General features: G+C 45.9%; 1 protein-coding gene across 1 annotated transcript; it reads right to left on the bottom strand.

The window, feature by feature from the left end:
* Positions 1–663: 663 nt before the first annotated feature.
* LOC117702270 (stearoyl-CoA desaturase 4-like) lies at positions 664–8,243 on the bottom strand (the record flags this gene model as incomplete). The annotated part of the gene is made up of 4 exons (XM_034493501.3): positions 8,006–8,243; positions 4,739–4,869; positions 2,783–2,988; positions 664–896 (listed from the first exon to the last, which is right to left on the bottom strand). Coding segments are annotated over exons 1-4 (808 nt in total), but the record flags the coding sequence as incomplete, so codon positions are not given.
* Positions 8,244–19,838: the final 11,595 nt, after the last annotated feature.

The following is a 19,838-nucleotide window of genomic DNA, read 5'->3' as shown; positions in this document are numbered from 1 at the left end:
CCTTGGCAGTCCAGGATGAGGTGACAGGGTTAGAACAGCCACGGGGAATAGAATAACACTGTAGATGAAGCCAAAGGCCGGCCAGAGGCTGGCAGCCACTTTGCGCTCATAAGGACTCTGGAGTTGAGGAAACTCCAGAGTCTGTATAGACTCTGCTTACTGGTTCAGGACACACATCTGTCTATATGACTCTATTTCTATGAAAATCTCCGAATTTTATAGCATAGGTGGTGGGGTTTGGGTTTTTTGTTTGTTTGTTTGCTTGTTTGTTTTAACACAGTCAAATTAAGAGTGTATGTAATGGTGGAAGGTACCTAAAAGATGGGGAAAGATCCAAGAAACCACGGTGGTGTGGCACAGCTGAGGCTTACTGAACTAAGTAACAGCTTATTTTTGCCCACTACGCAGCAGGCTTACATATACAAAGCACTGTGCTTTACTGGCCTTGCCATCGACATTACCAGTCTATTCTGCATCTTCTGCCCCTGGTAAGATGCACGCTAACTCAGAAGCGACTCGGAAAGGAGGACTGGATCAGCCGTCATCTTAGAGTGGATCCAAAGCAATCGTAAAGTCAGACTCTAATCTGCTCTCTCTGACTTAGCCTTCATGCCCTCATCAGCAGCCTACCTCATGGAGTCTTGATGTGAGCCGAGGACTTACCAAAAGATGCCATTGAAACCAGGGGATTCTCTCGGGCGCCAATGCCCCTGTCGTAGGGCCGGTTCCCGTAGAGGTGGGCTGCGCTGTTCACCAGCCAGGTGAAATTTAGAAGCATCGCATACCGCAGGAAAGTAGTGATACATAAGCTGTGTAGAAAAGTTTCACCCCAGAAGTACCAGGGTACCAGTGTGTGCAGGATGATGAAGATGAGTGTGACAGCTAGCTTGTAGTACCTATGAGGAGAGATCACACACTGAGTCTGTGTAGAGGGACCACAGGTAAACTTGAGAGGGCCGTGCTCACTGGGCTGAACTGCCTTTTCTCCTACACTATGAATATAGGAGGGATATAAGTTATCTCACTCTTACACACACACACACACACACACACACAGTGCTTTGCTGCATGTATGTATGTGTATCTCATGTGTGCAGGTATCCAAAATGGTTAGAAGGAAGCACTGGATTGTCTGGAACCGGATTTACAAGTTGTGAGCCACTGTGTAGGTACTGGGAATCGAACCTAGGACCTCTGGAAGAGCAACCAGTGCTCTTAACCATTGAGCCATCTCCCTGAGTCTTTATCTCAAATGTTAGATAAGGAATACTGCTGGAAAGCAGGTTATAATGTGTGTCTGGGACTAGAAGCCCATTGTTTCTTCTCACAAAGTGTAAGGCCATGTTGGCCAAACAGGTCAGGCTCAAAACACAAGCTCATCTGATAACTTCAGCTGTCTGGGCTCCTGTCCAGCTGCCTTGGAGTCCTTTCTTGAGTCCACCTCCATCTTTGACACAGAATGTGTGACATATTCATTTCCTGCTACTACCTGCTTGATCTCTGCTCTGCTTTCCAGGAGGCACACTGAGTGCCCTCTAAACTATTTGGTGGACCGAGGACAGGGATTGAGGTGTATATTTTACATACCAGAGCAGACCTGGCCATCAGATTCTCCCAGCATCCCTCAGTCCCTACCTGGCATACCCTGCCCCCCAACCCTGAACTTTGCAGCCCAGGGGCTGGGCTGCCCTTCCCCAGAGAATCTTCCCTATTTAATCCAGACATGTTGCCCTCTTTCTCTCCCTCTCCCTCTCCCTCTCTCTCTTCTTCCCTCCCTCCCCCCTCTCCCTCTTCTTCTCTCCTCCTCCATGGGCCCTTTCTCTCTTTCTCCCCTCCCCAACCATGGTGATTCCTCTGGCCTCAATCCCGCTGAGAGCAGCTTCCCAATTAACCTGCCTTTAATATAATCTAACCTGGCTTCAACTGGCTCACTTCACTGGCAGCGGGGAAATGACCTTCACTGACCACCTCCAGTTCTCTGTCCCTTTGGAGGCTTTACTCAGTCTTCAGTCCCAGGCCATTGACATTGCAAGGAATTTGATCAATATCTGTCAAGCAGTCTGTTATTCAACTTGTACTGATATTATCCGCATTCAGCTCCTTTTCTTTCCACTCTTACCTCTGCATCCCTGGGTCTCCCATATCTAATGTTTCCCTGAACATCACCTGTCAATCAGGGGCTCCTTTCACCTGCGTTGGGGCAGCCTCTCTGAAACATAACTCTGCCCCATGATGCTAAGGGGTCTCCTTCACGGAGAAGGCTTTAGCTAGTCTCAAGTGCTGTGTTTGTGTTATCTCTGTGGGCTCTCTCGCTCTCTCTCTCCCTCTCTTATACACACACACATACATACATACACACACACACACACACACACACACACACACACATCAGAATCACTGTTGTTTTGCAGGCTGCTTTTATCAACAGCTCTTCCCAGTGGTCTTGGTCTATGGAAACCTTTCACAGTGCAGATAGTATTCTGCTTTGCTTCTGGTTATTTGCATACTTGCCTAGGATACAGGTTTTTTGAAGAAAAGGACCCCATTGTGTCTCTTATTGTGTCCATGACTATTCTAGGTCAATGAACATTTGTTTCATTTATGGAACTATCTTAGAAAGGAATACAGCAGTAACATGTACTTGTGGGCCTGTGAGACATTAGAGAACTGTTTTAAAACAATTGTGAGCATGCAAACAGAGTAAAAGTTCTTATTTAATGTGTTCCATTAGAAAAAGTAGGGTCCCTAAGGCTTCCACCCACAACCCCCTGAATTCACGCACCTCCTCTGGAACATCACCAGCTTCTCAGCTTTTAGGTCAGACATGTCCAGTGTTCTGCCCTTCTCTTTGACAGCCGGATGTTTGCGCACAAGTAGCCAACCCACGTGAGAAAAGAAAAAGCCCCGGCGGGAATTGTGAGGGTCAGCGTGTGTTTCTGAGAACTTGTGGTGGGCGCGGTGATCTCGGGCCCATTCATACACATCATTCTGGAAACACAGGAAAGAGGAACCCATATTGAGAAGAGATGCGCTCCAAGAAGAATGCAAGGGCCTAGATGTCTGCAAGGGCCTGAGACTCTCAGCTCAACTCACAAAACCCTCAGGACTCTGACCCAAAGGAGTCCTTGTTGAGCACTCTCTCCTGCACACTTGCCTCTGAGGCAAATGTCGGAAAGCAACCTTTAGTCCCATGGCCCAGGAATCACACTGCTTCTTCCTTTGGTTGTGTGGTGGGGAGACAGCACATGAAGAAGGAGACAGTGAGGTCCACAAGCCCAGAGGGGAAGAAGGCAAGGAACGCTAGTTCTCAGAGAAAGGAATATGAGGCAGGCTCCTCACAGAATACGTAGTCACTGGGTGCAGAGACTGTGAAGTAAGGGCCCCTGGGAACATGGTTTCTGCCCTGTCAAAAAAGTACAGGGATAGTCATCCTGTGCCTTTACAAATGGCAGCTTGCCCAGCCCAATGTCAGAGCCGTTGTGTAACTCCTGATCTTCATCCCTTTCCCAAGCGCCCTCTGTTTTATTTGTAATTCTTTCTATCTTTTCAAAACTGCACCAATGTCTCTTTTTGTTTTTGTCCCACATGACATTAGGAACCTTTGAGGAATAAGTTGTTAGGTAGACATGATTAGCGCATGAGGCAAGCATCTCAAGTTATGCCGAGACAGAGGGGCTGGCTTGATGTCCTCTTACTGCAGGGTAAGCCTCATACTGTGAGCTATCCTGTGCTCACTGCTCGAGTCTAATAGCAATAACAGGCCCCTATTACTTTCACTTCTTCCTGTTCTAACTTTTTGCCTCTACAAGCTTCAATAGTTGACTTGCCCAGCATGGCAGTCACTTCTAGACCATAGTGTTTACCTGTCCAACCTCTTAATGACCAAGTGCAAAATGGGGCTCAATCTCCTAAGACATTTTGAGGATTTAATGAGTTCATCTAGGTCACAAACATTAGGATTCGGCCTGCCATTGAAGTGTAACACGGGGGCCTTGGGGAAAACAGTAACCCTATATATAACCAGAGAGTCTTCCAATTAACTCTTTCCTATCCTGGTGACTCCGAGATGCCCCATGCTATGTGAACCTCAGCACCCAGCATGCATTTGTGGTGACTACAAGAAAATGAGAAGGATAATGGTTGTCCTGTTTGAAGTGTTTATAAAAAGATAAAGAGATAAAGAGAGTATGTTCTGTGGGTCTGTGGAGAGGTATGGGGGAGGGGATGTCTCAGTGGGCCCATGTAGAGGCATCTCTTCCCGTGAGGGACCAGCCACACACCAGTATAGTATAGAATAGAGTTTATTGAGGGCATGGGGAGGGGAGCCAGGAGGGTAGTAGAGAGGCAGAGAGAGAGAGAGAGAGAGAGAGAGAGAGAGAGAGAGAGAGAAGCAGAGAAGCAGGAGTAGAGAAGTAGAGGCTGACCATGACCACGTGTAGTGAGAGAGGAAAAGGGGGGAGGGGACAGAGAGGCAAGAGAGTAAGAGAGAGAGAGAGGGTTAGAGAGTAAGAGATTAAGAGAGTGAGGAGGGGCAAGCAGCCCCTTTTATAGTGGTCCAGGACTACCTGGCAGTTGCCAGGTAACTGTGGGGAGGAGCATACCTGGCTGTTGCCAGGTAACTGTGGAGGTGGAGTTTAGACAGAATACTAACACTGTTGGCTCCTCTTGGGGTGCTGACTTACTGCACACCGCCCGCAGCCTTCGCAGAGTAGACGCGAAGCCTCTATGAGCTTCTTACCTGGAACGCCATGGTGTTGGCCATGATGAGGAAGACCCGCAGGGGCAGCCGTGCTTTGTAGGTTCGGTGGCTCCACAGACGATGAGCCCCGGCTGTGACGCCCAAACCGGCAACCATGTTGCAGAATACTCCTGTCAGGAGACAGCGGGAGAGTTATCAACCATTGCTGGTCCTGTTGGGTCGAGGGAGTGAGGACCCTTGGCTGACTCTCTAGTCTGCTGCTTCTTCAGAGGTTAGTGAGAATCCATTCCCAGAACCCTGTGATGCCTTGGTCTTCGTATCTTGTGGATCTGAACACTTGAGTGGTTGCCTTATGCACCAGTCTGTCTGTCTGTCTGTCTGTCTGTCTGTCTGTCTGTGTATCTATCTATCTATCTATCTATCTATCTATCTATCTATCTGGAGATGAAGGTAAGCTAAGAAGCCCCAGAAATCAAGACAGGCAACAGGGCCCTCACGATCTGTCTGCAGGGGCAGTACCCTGAGCCTATCAGCCATGACCATCCTCTGATCTAAGTTGTTCAGAGCCACAGATTAGCCCTCAGTGCCTTGAAAGATAGCAACCAGAGTAATTTGGTTCAATCAATTGCAACAACCCCCAAGTTTTAAGAGATCACAGGCCTGTGCCAATTCACCAGCTGGAACATTTTGATATGATGGCAGACACATGCCTGTATCAGGGCCAGTCAGCCCTGCACAGAATTATGTTCTTACAGTGGCCTGAGCTTTACCAAGAATATTAATATTTTCATAATCACTGCACACCCTGGGTGGTAGGTGTTATTCTGCTGCATATCAAAGAGTTAGATCATAGAGAAGGCTAAGTGTTTTCCCAGAATCATACTGTAGCCATGGGCTGAAGCTCAGTTTCCTGTAAATAAGGAACTGGTCCAGCCCAACATCCACCCTCGAGATCTTTGCTAGATCCCAAACCTCTCCTTTGCCATGTCCCTGTCAGTCTGGGCGCTCACTGCCAGCACAATGCTGGGTAATGCTTGAAGCTGGCAGCTAGTGGTGCCTATATTGGGGCAAATCCACCCTGTTATATTTGTACCCTAGACTAATGAGGTAGGTTACCATGTCCTACCCCACTGTCTTTGAAGTCAAAGGCTTAGTGGGTTCAGTTGTTAACAGAGAAGGAAACAGACTACCCTTACTGTGTCCCCCAACTAAGGCTATGCCCACGAAGGCTTAGAGAAGACTTTCAACCATGCTTCACTCCTATTGGCAACTGGAAACTATGGCCCCTAGGAGGCCACGGACCATAGTTCAGCTTCAAAATACACTGTATAAACTCTCTTGTGTAAGCCAGAAGTAAGAGTTTTTCAAACAGCATCTCCCCTCTCCTGCCCCATCTCATTCTTTCTTGGGCTTCCCACAAAGGCCACAGAGCCAATGTGCAGGCAGGGAAGGGTCTGGCCGCATTCTCTCTGAGCTGGGACCAGACCCAAGTGGTTTTCTGCTTCTGGATATATTTAAACTGAGCTCTTCCCACGCATATGATCTGACCCTGAACCACAGGGGAGCCAGGATTCTGCAATCACAGGAGGAAATAAAGAGCTTTGGCCAAAGCAGAGGTCCTCAGTGGAATACCCAAAAGTGTAGTTTTATGCCACAGGTGTCTCTAGGACATTGACTTTGCCAACACTGGAAGTATACAAAAGGGGATTGAAGCAAGAACCCAAACATTGTGTATCCTCTTTCTCAACCTTGTGACTGTCAAATAGACATCTCAGTTCAAATAGATGGCTCAGTTCAAATAGGTGAGTTCTATGACCTCCAGGCAAGGTCTGTTTGTATCTATCTATAGTGGTTATTAGGCAACATCTTTTAGCATTGTTCTAAGAAAAGGGCTGGAGGGTTTTCCTTTTTTAGCACCCCATGTCAATAGCCCTGCAGGGCAGAAGGTTCCCATGGTAGCCAGGTTAAGAGAAGTACTGGGAAAACACACAGCTAGCCTGAGGAACATGACATGACCTTCCTAATCACAAAACACTCTTGTCCCCACTTGGTACCTGGAAAAACTGTAGCCCTGGAAAAGGGGTTCTCCTCAGTTGTATTTCCCTGGCACCTACAGAACTTTTAAGGTGATGCTCCAGGACCAGAGCTCAGCTGCTACAGGTACTAAGAGATGGAGGGCAGGAGTAGCCAACACAGACAGCCAACTTCTACATCACTACCCTCCTAGAGGCAGCTACCAGAAAGTCTACCTCTCTGTCTTCCAGAGAGGGATTCCCCACCCCACCCCACCCCCCGGCTCACCATTCCTCAGAAGGTAGCAAGGGGCCCTGGCCTACAGAGTCCCTTCCTCTCTTCCTGAGTTAAGAATCGGGAGTCAGAGGCAAACCTACCTGAATGCACATGTGTGGGTCCAGGGTCCAGCCCTGCATTGGCCCACACCCAAAGATCCCCAAGGAGCTGAGCTACCGGATAAGAGACACAGTTGCAACCTTCTTCCTTGTTACAACAGCCTAAAGACCAGGGTTTCTCAGTCTCTGAACCTGGCTATTTTGCACTAGGAGAGATGGGGGTGGGTAGGAAACAGCAGAACTAGTGTTAGAAGGTTCTGAGCCCTGTGTCCTACATGGTCTCCAGAGACAGGAACTGGCTGATGATGGAATGGATGAAAATGTCACCCCATTCTGAAACCTCTTTTTTCATTTTAAGAACATATTGCTGACTGACAAGACTGACCTGGAGCAGCAAAGCCATACACCTGTATACTTGGATTGTATAGGGAGCCTGCCTCATCTTTCTCTGGGGCAAACAAGCGTATCCTGGCCAGAATCGTGTAAAAATATTTTTTGTGGGTAATCCCTTTCTATCCCTTTCTCTCCAGTGATCCCCCTCTGAAAAGTCTCACTTCACTCTGTCTCCTAACTAAGCAAATTGCCCCTGGGGCCCTCATCAAGCTCCCATGTCTCTCAGTGAGGGTCCTAATTTTCTTGTGGCAGACAATGCTGAGTCAGGAAGCTTTCTGGACAGAAAAGCTCTTTCGGAGACTGTCAGTCATTTGCCATACGTTTATCCCTCCTCCCCTCATAGGTTTTAACATCCAGGTTAAAGGACCTCCAGAACTGATACTCTCACACCCCAATCCCACGAGGCTCTGCTCCCAGTCTAGTTATCAGGATCTCAGGAAGTGGAGAGAAGATTTGAAAAAATCTGGACAGAGGGCGGCTACTTTTCAGAATCGGAATCTACCTTATTAAAGAGTTGGGGAGAAACCTGGGGTGCTGGCCCAGGATGGAGAGGTTGGGGGATTACCCAAGAGGCAGGTGTAGATCTTGCAGGAGGGAACCAGTGTGATCCCGTACAGGGCTCCCAGGTGCAGCAGGGCCATGAAGATGATATTCTCCAGACGTACTCCCAGCTTGGGCGGGGGCCCCTCCTCATCCTGGTAGGTGGGGTCATATAGATCATCTTTTATTTCAGGACGTACGTCTTCTGCCTGGAGAGGCATCTTCTCTTCTCCATCCTGCTGTCTCCAGGACTGAGCTTCCATGGTGGTGGTAAGCGCCACACTGCCTAGAGATTTTCAATGAGAGGGAGTGGAAACCAAGAGCAGGTACACAAGGGGTAGCACGGGGGGTGGGGGGTTATTCCTCCTGTAAATACAACCAAGGCAGTAGAGTCAGAGATCCCAGTGCCCCAATCGTATGAAGACAGAGTACAGATGCACTAGAATGGAGTAGAGAAAACTTCCCAGAAACTACCTATAATGTGTTGACAATAAAACCTCACAATGAAGGGGCAGGAGGGGGAGTAAAACATTTGTACCTCAACCAGCATACGAGGGAAAACGTGCATGCATGCAGAAAGGTACTGGCTGGATGGGTGTTGGGGCGAAGGCGTTTCTTTCCTTTAAAAACCCTCGCTTGAAGGCCATATAAATCCAAAAAGATATCCAAGATGTCTCTGTAGATCTCAGCTCTGGCCTCTCCCCAGTTAGCACAGTCCCACCTGGTACCAAAGATCCTGTGCTGTGGGCTGTCATTGATAAAAGCTGACCTCTTGTGGCCCGGATCCTATTGTGAAGGCAGAGAGTGCAGGGTCCAGGTCTTGCAGTGACTGAAGATTGATGGAGCGTTGAGTTCAGAGCCCACTGTGCACTGCGAGTACTGTGTATCTGGCTAACTGCAGGTGTCTCCACTCAGTCCTGCAGTGTGTGGTTCTTTCCAGGCTTGTGATTTAAAGGGTATGTAGAGCTGGCACTAGGTGACTGTGTCTGGTATTTGCTCAGATGTGCTTCATGACTGCCAACAAGGGATAAAGTGGTTCAGCACCTGGCTAGTCAAGGCAGCCCCATGAGGAGATGAAGGCTGAAGGCGAGAGATGGGAGGAGACAGCCAGTAAAGCCCACACTCACTAAGGCAAGGCTATGTGTGTGATACTGCACACAGTAAGAGCAAGCCACCTTTGTCCCCATTCCTAGAGAGATGGAGTATTCTCAGCACTCTGGCAAGCTTTGAACAGGGGGATTTGTTACTCTTTTGTCTTCCCGGCTCTGGCACCCAGAGTTCTCTCTGGCAGACAGCCCTTTGAACCAATCTCCTCGTTTCGTCTCTATGGACCCCTGGGTCCCCGCCAGCATCTTGACTGGAGGAAGCTGGGGTCCAGTTCTCAAGCTCATAGAGGGTAGAAAATGTTGTCAAAATGGAAGAAGACTGCATTTGGGGGGTGAGAGTCAAGTCTAAGCCCAGGACTAGCACAGGTGCTTGGCAAATGTGTCACACTGGGGCAGTTGCACAGCGGAGACACACCTCATCGCTCTCCATCACAATTCCCACCTTCTCTTTCCATTCACCAGGTTTGGGGCAGGGGGAGTGGCCTCCGCCCCCAGATCCCGAGAAAAGAGCAGGTGCGTTGCCCACCTTCTTACATAGCATCTCAGGCCAGTGGTAGATCTTCTCCACCCACCTGCCCAGGATGTTCAGCAGAACCCCAGAATGCTCTGACCAGCTCACACACACAGTCACACGCACTAGGGCTGAGTGTATGAGCCCACGCTCAGTCACAGGACGTGTTTCACAGGGGATAACCACCCCCAGACATTAGCATCTAATTCCTTCCCCGTGCTCCTGCCTCCGGAACATCTGCTGCAGCAGGGAGGTCTGAAGATTCTTCTGTCAGGTTGGTATTTGGGAGTCTTCTCTATGAGGAAGAGGCAGAAAATCTTGGATAGGTGTTTACAGATAGCGGAGGTACAAACATTCGAGTGTGAAATAAGAAGAATGAGAGGGTATTGAGTGATTTTCTTAAAAACAAGCTAAAGCAAAAGCTTTTTTAAAAGTCTGCCTGTGACCCCATGACCTGTGAGTTTTAAGGAGGAGGAAGTTGAGATATAGAGAGACTCAGATAAGTTGCCTGTGGTCCCAGGAGCCAGTGATTCACAGAGCTAGAGAACTGGGTCACAGTAGGTATGATGCAGGGCCCAAGCTCTTACACCCTGCTTAAAAACAAAGCTAGCCTAGAATCCCAAGACAAAATGACTTCACCGGCCCATCCTCATTAGCTCCATAGCACGGCAAGGAAGCTCAAACTGCAGGATTTGCATTTACTAGGTCTCCTGAGACAGGTATCCCCCAGCCTGAAAGGATGAGGGCAAGCAAGGCCAACTTCTCCCTCTGTGAAAGTGTCCTTGGCCGCTCCATCCTCTCCTCCTCCATCAAATGGTGACAGACCCCACTGTCCTTCTGGCTCTCGAATATACTTTGTTTTGTTCACAATTTTATTTGACAGCTATATTGAGAATTGCTTTGAATTGGGCATGGTGGTGTACATTTTTTATCTTGGGAGGCAGAGGCAGGTGGATCTCTATGAGTTCGAGGCCAGCCTGGTCTACAGATCAAGTTCTGGGACAGCCAGGACTGCAGACAGAAACCTTGTCTGAAACAAAGCAAAGCAAAACAAAACAAAACAAAACAAACAAAACAAGATGGTTTGCAAGTCCATCCCACCAGTAAACCATAAGCCTTCGTCATGGCAGGAAACCCTGCCTGACCTTTCCTTCGTTTCTCTAGCGCATTATGGAATTTCTTACAGACATTAATTATTTATTCAGTGATTATTTCCCAGAGAAGAGAGATGAGTTACGGGATACGATGAGGACCAGTGGGATTCATATTTTGCTTGAAATGTGATTCGTAACCAGAGCTGGAGTACTACAGCAGCTGTAAAGGTGGGCGTGGCATTATCTACTGCTGGTGAGGAAGCAGAGAAATGGAAACTTGAACAGCTCTTATGAGCCTGGGAGTTGCCCGACTGTTCTGAAGAACAATCTATCAGCACCCAATAAAATCGAATATGTGCATACTCTGTCATCCAGAAATTTCCACTCCTGAGAAACTACTATTTTTCCAGAAACTTTGATTAGGGCAAATTTTTGTGTCTTTTGTTTGTGTGTGTTTATGGCTACACGGGAAATCAAACTCATAACCTTGCACACACCAGGCAAGTGCTCTACCTCTGAGCTACATTCCCCAGCCCTTGGTTTTTTGAGAGGTTTCACTATGTAGCTCAGGCCGGTTTGGAATATTGAATCCCTCTGCCTCAGCTAGAGCAGCTGGGATTTCATGGGTTTTGTTTTAAGGAAAGAGCAGTCCAACACAAAGTTTGCAGATCGGTGATCAGCAACTAGGTCAGACAATTCAGCCTCACATGTCATCAGGCCTGTGTGAACGAGTGCTCTAATCCCAGCAGTCAGTAGGTTGAAGGAGGGTCATCAACTTGAGGACATCCTGGGCTATGAAGCCAGACTCTGTTTCAAAAGCAAAAATCAAGATTCCCCTCAGCACTTGGGAGGCAAAGGCAGGTGAATTTCTATGATTTTGAGGCCAGCCTGGTCTACTCAGTGAGTTCCCAGCCAGCCAGAGCTATGTAGTGAGAATCTATTTCAAAACAACAACAAATAAAACCCCTACTCATCATATTTACACAAAGGTCTAAACTAAAACTCACATACCCAGGGATGTTCTCAGCTAAGGAAACAGAACACTTGAACCATAGTCTGCATGTGTATGTTTTGAAAGATCACTACAGTCAACACGCTTCCTTTTCAAGAACACAACTAAAATGAGTCAGAGTCTGTGAAAAGGGCAGGACCTCCGACCTGGGTTTGACCCAGCCATACAACCTACACCCTTGTAGGGTGGAGACGCCATCTTGGGAACACATGATCTTTGTGAGAATCTGTGAACTACTCAAGTATACAAAGGGTGGGTCAAGGGCATCTGATCTGAACTGAAATGCCTTTGGCTCATTTTATACACACATTTTCAGGTTTTTTTTTTTTTTTTTTTTTTTTTTTTTTTTTTTTTTTTTTTTTTTTTTTTTTTTTTAGCTAACACATGGAAGTCAGACAACCGTAGAGGGCAGAAACAGCCTGCAACTGAGATGGGTAGACTAAGTTATTACTCATCAAAGTGTGAAAAGCCGACTAGGGGCTGTGCACATAGCTCAGTGGGTAAACATGAGGATCAGTCCAGACCTCCAGCACCCATATAGAAAACAAGGAGTGACAGAGAATGCCTCGGATCCCAGGCCACGAAGGCCTGGAAAAGAGGGAGAAGGATCCTGAGGGGTGTGGCCTGCCAGCCAGGAGAGCCAATCTGTGAGCACCAGGCTCAATAAAAAACTGTCTCAAAACAAAGGTAAAGGGCAATAAAGAAAGGACATCTGATATTGACACCTGGCTTCAACACACATGTGTATTGTATCTGCATAGAGTGCACACACACACACACACACACACACACACACCTTTTCACTTCACTTTGTCTGCCTCCCTGGGGATAAAAGCAAAGGTACTTTCAGCTACAGCCTTTTATATATAGTATTAACCCTTCACTTATGAAATCTACAGTAGCTCCCCGTTTCCCTCATTAGCTGTGCTACTGGCTCTGATTGAAAGGAAGCCTATGACATAAACAAGAAAACAGGAGGACAAATTTAAAACAATGCTGGTAGGCCAGATGGGCTCACACATTCACTGTACAGTATCAGACGGTGGAGAACATGGTCTTATTTTAGTCAAGTTTTAAAAAAAACATTGAACTCATGCCCTTAAGCATCCTTGTTGGAAAGCACCCTTTACCCACTGTATCGTCTCTCCAGTCCTATTTCACTTTTTTTCCTTTGTTTTTTTGACACAGGGTTTCTCTGTGTAGTCCTGGCTGTCCTGGAACTCACTCTGTTAAATTTTAATTATGTTAAAGTTGTATTTATCCATAGTTTATGAGTATGAGTGTTTCCCTACATGTATGTCTACGCACTACATGTGTGTGCCGTGTGCGTGGAGACCGAGAGCACTGGATCCTTTGGAACTGAGTTACAGATGCCCGTGAATTGTTATATGGATGCTGGAAACCAAACTATAGTCTTTTCCCAGAGAAACAAGTGTTCTTAACCACAGAGTCATCTCTCCCTCTCCAGCCTTTCATTTTAATTTGGGGGGAGGGCTGGGCTGGGCTTGTGCACACTATGGCACACGTGTGGGAGTGAAAGGACAGCCTTCTTTATGGAGACGGTCCTCCCCACCCCCCTCTCTGTGGACTCCAGGGATCAAATTCAGGTTATCAAGCTTGTATTGTCTTTGCCCACTGAGCCATCTCAATGACCCAATAAGGACTATTTAATATCTTGGAAGAGAGAGTTGGGATTCAAAAGCTTTCAATAGTTTCCAAAGTTAGGATGAAAAGCTAGGCGTTACTAGGGATACTTTTAAACTTCTATGTTCAAAATTTATTCATTTAAAAATCATAGAATGAACATGACCCAGGGTAACTGTTTACAGGAAGTAGGGCAACCATAAACTTAATAAATGCGCAGTAGCAAGGGTCCTGAAGATTGCTTTTTAAAAGTGATATATCTGGCCGGGAAATGACTCAACAGCTAAGAGTACTTTCTGCTCTTGCAGGGGACCTGGCAAGGCCAAGGTCACATTCATTAGCATTGTCTCTGTTATCAGGGAGGTCTTTAATAACTGAGAGGCTGCCAACCTCAGAACTGCATAAAATGCTTCTAACTCACTTGAAAGCTCAAATGTTATGACTTCGTTACTGAAGCAAAGAGCTTTGCTCTGCTGCACCATAATGCATTGGAGCCCTCCATGGACCAGAACCTCTGAAACCAGACTCCCAAATAGAACTGCATCCTGTAAGCCAACTTTTTTAGGCCCTTTGTTATTGGGATGGACTAACAGACTAGCTGTCAGTCATTCTTTCAAGTAACAAGGATGTTATGTGTCTTAGTCACTGTTCTTCGCTGTGAGGAGACACCATGACTAGGGGAACTCATAAAAGAAATCATTTCATTGGAGCTGGCTTACAGTTTCAGAGGGTCAGTTCATTATTATCATGGTAGGGAACATGGTGGTATACAGGCAGACATAGTAAAGTAGCTGAGAGCTTCATCCTGATTCATCGAGGTTGGGGGTGGGTGGACAGGACTGGGCCTAGTGTGGGCTTTTGAAATGTCAAAACTAAAACCAATCCCACAGTGACATACTTCCTCCAATATGGCCACACCTCCTAACCCTTCTAACTCTTTCAAACAGTTTTGCTCCTCAGTGACTAAGCATTCGATACATAATCCTATGGGGGTCATTCTTATTCACAGTGAATTAACTCAGCTCATAAGTGATGACCATACATCCTTGAATGGTCTGCACATGAACCAGAAAAGCTTCCTGGACACCTCTGTTTTCTGACACAGACTTTAAAAAGTTGTCTCATAAAGGTTAAAGATGGAAGTTCCTTAATGAAGTTTGCTTCTTTAATGAAAGCCACCAGGAATGTAATTGGATCCTCAGTGCATGGCAGCAAGGAACCCAGCACAAGTGCTCTGCCGCTGCTGCCTTAGTCCTGTTACAGCAAATTCCACCCACTATTGCTTTGGTTACCATCAATACAAATGTCAATATTTGTTGGTTGTGCTGGCTTGTTTTTATGTCAACTTGGCACAGGATAAAGTCATCGGGGAGGAGGTAGACTCAATTGAGAAAATGCCTCCCTAAGATCCAGCTGTCCAAAATCCTATAGAGCATTTTCTTAAACAGTGATTGATCAGGGGTGGCTCAGTCCATTGTGGGTGGTGTCATTCCCTGGGCTATGGTTCTGGGTGCTATAAGAGAGCAGAATGAGCAAGCCATGAGGAGCAAGACAAGTAGGTAAGCAGCATCCTGTTTGACCTCTGCATCAGCTTCTGCCTCCAGGATCCGGCCCTGTTTGAGTTTCTTCCTGACTTCCTTTGATAATGAACAGTGATGAGGAAGTGTAAGTCAAATAAACCCTTTCCTCACCAAGTTGCTTTGGTGATGGTGTCTATCACAGCAGTAGTAACCCTATGACAGTGTTGAAAGGGGACAAAGGCCCCATGATATTGTAAGTCATTTTGGCCTCATGGCTGTCCTTAACACGCCTTGGGTTGATTTCAGGGATGATATATAACTCATTGAAAATCTCTGTGTTAATTTTTTTTCTCCCTAAACTATGAAGTTAGTAAAGAATGGAACTGATATTTGAAACTAAGTTTTAATGATTCTTAATCTAGTGGATGCCCTAATTCACCACAGCATGTTAAACAAGTCATAGGGGTAGAAAGTATGATGAGAATGATTAGAGTGCTGGGCCCTGAATTCATAACATTGCTAGAAAATAAACCATCATTAGTGGGCATCAAGTATGTCTACACACTTTAGGTATATCTATTCTCAATCATAAAGACAATTTAAGCAGATTTATTTAAAATCGTGATGGTGAGACTAGAGAAATGGCTCAGGGGTTAGAGCAATTGCTGCTCTTGGAGTGAACTCCAGCTGGGTTTACAACACCCACAGGAAAGATAACAAGTCTGTAACTCCAGTTCCAGAGGATCATATGCCCTCTTCTGGACTTCTTGAGTATTGCATATACCTGATACATTATATGTATGTATACACACACACACATACACACACACACACACACACACACACACACACACAGAGGCCAAACATATATGTACAGTGTACTCACACACATAAAACAAATTAATAAATCCTTAAACATATATACATATATATCATATGGATGTGCATATACATATATATTCTGGTGTATCTGAAAACAGCTATAGAGTACTCACATAAAATAAATAAATTTTTAAGGGCTGGAGAGATGGCTCAGCAGTTAAGAGCACTGACTTTTCTTCCAGTGGTCCTGAGTTCATATACGTGTGTGTGTGTGTGTGTGTGTGTGTGTGTGTGTGTGTATTTAAAAAGAAAAGAAAACAAAACCCCACCATGATCAAGATGGTTCTAATGCTGCTGCTTTTAGCTCTTGACTAGTTGTCCCATAGCAGATCCTAAATTCTTATCTTAATGGTACTGTCCATGCTGGGAATTAACAACCAGCAATTCTTCATGATTGACTCTTTAATAGTGGGGGAGACCTTGGTTAATTTGGTTAAAAGTAAACCATGTGCATTAGCATCCAGAGACACAACGCCTTTGCAGCTAACATGATGATACACCAAGTTTACCAAACAGCTCTGAAATGCTCGGATCCCCTCTTCCACTGTGCAGCCTTTTCAGCCCAAGAAACCATCAGCACACCACCTCCTCAGACCTCTGCCCAACCCTCACTGTCTTTGCCTGGCTTACTGTCTGCATGTTTTTTAATAGCAATTAATATCATTTAAAATGTTATTCAAAGTCAGGCATGGTAGCACATACCATTAACTTAACCACCTGGGAATGCAGAAGCAGATGGTTCTTTGTGAGCTGGAGGCAAGCCTCATATGTATAATTTGTTCCGGGTCAGCCAGGACTACACAGTGAAAAACTGGGGTTGAGGGTGGGAGGAAGCTACTATGGCTTAGTGTGAGCCACTCCCATGTGAGCCAGGGAAGTAGCGTCAGAGTAAGAATACATAGACTACCAAGTCCTGCCATGTGGAAGGGATGGTGTGACACGTCCCATCCCTGGAGCAGAGCCTCCACAATTGCTGATGGTTGCTGTGGGCATGGGGCTTGTTTATATAATAACGTACATAATTTATGTTCCTCCATCAGGAGATATTCTGGCAAGGATATTAGGGAATGTTAATGATTCCATGATACTTAGAAGCAGCAAAAATCTGGGAGGCAAGGGTATGTCTCAGCAAAATGGTGAAAGTTGTGACCTTTAGGACATCCCTTAAGGCTGTGGGAAAGAACTCTGAAAACATGAGTTCAAGAATGTATAATTTCTCAACTATGCAAAATATAAAGATGTAATATAAATTATGAGGGATTTCATGGACCTAAAAGAACAGAGGCAGCTGCACTATGAGCCAGCTTGTCAGAAAGATATTAAGGAAGGAGAGAAAAAAGATTTGGGGAGTGGTGAGTGCAGGGCAAGATCCCACCCAGATAGCTTATTGTCTGTGTTTACAAAGGCAGGCAAATCTCTAAATTCATTTGCCATGTTAAAAAAAATGTCTACTTGCTGTCTTCTTCTAAGAATCAGGGGGATAAAGTTGTAAATTGCTGATTTATGAGATACTCAAAAGGGAATCTGGGCACAGGGCTTTGCTCTGCAAGAGAGAGCTACTCAGAGAGAACTGATTGGAGCGTGAACACAGCTCTTTTAGAATTTTTCTAACAGGAGCTGAGCTGTCTGGAGATCTCTAGAGAGCTGTCTCAAGCAGAACACAAGGCTGTTAGCTTCTACCTCATAATTTACTTGGAGTTGTTTCTCTTGTCACCCACAAACACCCCTTCCTCAGAACTCCTCACCAAGCCAAGGTTGTTCCTTGGCAATAGACCCTATTCCAAAGAGAAAAAGAGAGGGATGCTTCAGACATCCCAGAAGGGTACCAGAGAAGAAAAGGGAGTATACCAGCAAGTCAGACACATCCTCAAGTACACAATTCCTCAGTAGTGGGCTGGAAAACAAAAGTAGCTTTCAAAAGGTAAACCAGTTGGCCCTGACAAGGAGAGACTGGCAGTCCTACCCTCAAGACAAACCCATAGCCCCCACAGGCCTCCAGTCCAGCTGTGTCTTTGGATTTCTCTGTCAGGTAAAGAGAAATCCCATTTTTCTTTCTTTCTTTCTTTCTTCCTTCCTTCCTTCCTTCCTTCCTTCCTTCCTTCCTTCCTTCCTTTCTTCCTTCCTTCCTTTCTGTCACCTATGGATTAGACGGGAGCACCAGGTGTCATTTTTACAGGTAATTTATTTGAAACTGAGCTACTCTAGAGTCTTGAGATCAGGGGACCCCCCCCACACACAGGTCAGGGGATTTGGCTTCAATTTGGCCTGCCACAGGAATATGAGGCAGTTTTGAGGAGCAAGGAGACCAAATGCTGGCATGCTGTGGGGTTGGCTGTAGGAAACTAAGCTCAAATTGGGAATTACATAAAGAATGGGTGTCTGAACACAGTTTTCAGCAACTGAGAACGACCCTGAAGCTTAACGGCTCTGAGCCTGAGGCCAGCGGGTGGGTGAGTCTCGGGAGTCTAACCTCTGCCACTGACCACCACAGAGGTCAAAAGTTCCAGATGTGTGCATGATATTCACAGCTGCACCCCTCCATCAGGGTCGTCAATACACAGGAGGTCTGGAAGGCTCGAAGGGAGGCACCAACCTCACGGCTGTGGTTTGTGTCCACACTGCCAAGGTACTTCCGAGCATTACTCAACCCCAGGGTTACAATATGGTGAGGAGGGTGGTGGTGAGAGAATTCAAAATGACCACAAACTTAAACGTAAGTGTGTCCAGCAGAGGTTGCTAGTGTGCATTAGGGGAAAGTACCAGAGTGAGGATACAGCCAGCAGAAATCAGGTACCAACCCAACAGCTTCAGCAATGCCATAAACACACACAGGAAAGGCAAGAGTCCACAAGTTCAGCTGACCCTCCTCAACTCCAAGCTTACAACTAACAATCTTTACTTTGAGGACCCAGAAAGGAGCTGGTCTAGCATCCTATCTTTGTTTTTAACCACCTGATTCCCTCTTACTATAATTTTATATTATTTTTAATTTTTGATGCCTTATTGGATATTGCTCTTAATTTGTCTGTCTAGTTTTGCTTACCCATTTTCGTTATTGAGTAATATATTTTTCTCTTACCTTAGCGTTGGTATTCCTCAAGTTTCCTCCTTTCTCTTCTATTTTACAATATTTTGACTTAGTTTACTGTTTTCCTCTTCTTCTTCTCCTTCTCCTTCTCATTCCTCTTCCTCATCCTCTTCTTCCTCTGCCTCCTCTTCCCCACCCCCAGGGGAGGTTGTTTTGTTCTTCTAGACAGGGTTGTGCAAATCTGTCTGTCTTGGAACTAGTTCTGGCCTCAAACTCACAGATATCCACCTGTCTCTGCCTCTTGAGTGCTGGAATTAAAAGCATGAGCCACCATCCTGTCTGAGTGTTCTGTTTTGTTTTATTGCTTGTTTGTTTGATTGTTTATTATACCAGAAGAGGGCATCAGATCCCATTACAGATGGTTGTGAGCCACCATGTGGTTGGTGGGACTTCAACTCAGGACTTCTGGGAGAGCAGTCAATGCTCTTAACTGCTGAGCCATCTCTCCAGCCCTTAGTTTTTTGTTTTTAAGTCTCATTCTCCCTTTTATATTTACATTTATCTACTTCAATCCCCTCCCCCCTTTTAAGGGGCTAGGGAGATAGCTTAGCTGTTAAGAGCACTGTTTATTTTGTAGAGGGTTCAATTCCCCAGCACCCACATGGCAGATAACAACTATCTGTAACTCCAGTTCCAGGGGATTTAACAGCTTTTTCTGGCCTCTTTGGGCACCAGGTACAGATATACACACAGGCAAAACATCCATATACATAAAATTAAAGTAAATTAAATCTTTAAAGAGGAGCAACACATTTTTATACAGTTGGGACATCTTTGTTTTTGTCCTTGATTTTTATTTTTCCCAATCTCCTGCTCTCTTCCCTCCATAGCCTCTCCCTTCTCTTCTTTCTCCTTCTATCTTCAGTTGTTTCTCTAGTCTTTCTCTTTCTCTGCCCACTGTCTTCATTTCATTCACTTATTATTTCCATGTGTTCCTTAAATAGCTTTTAACTTCCTAACAGTCTTATTTATTTATTTAACTTGCTTTGTAAACCAGGCTG

Source organism: Arvicanthis niloticus, unplaced genomic scaffold (genome assembly GCF_011762505.2).
Source record: "Arvicanthis niloticus isolate mArvNil1 unplaced genomic scaffold, mArvNil1.pat.X pat_scaffold_635_arrow_ctg1, whole genome shotgun sequence".
Lineage (NCBI taxonomy): Eukaryota > Metazoa > Chordata > Mammalia > Rodentia > Muridae > Arvicanthis > Arvicanthis niloticus.
Note: the sequence above shows the minus strand (reverse complement) of the source record. Positions and strands in the feature narration are given on the sequence as shown.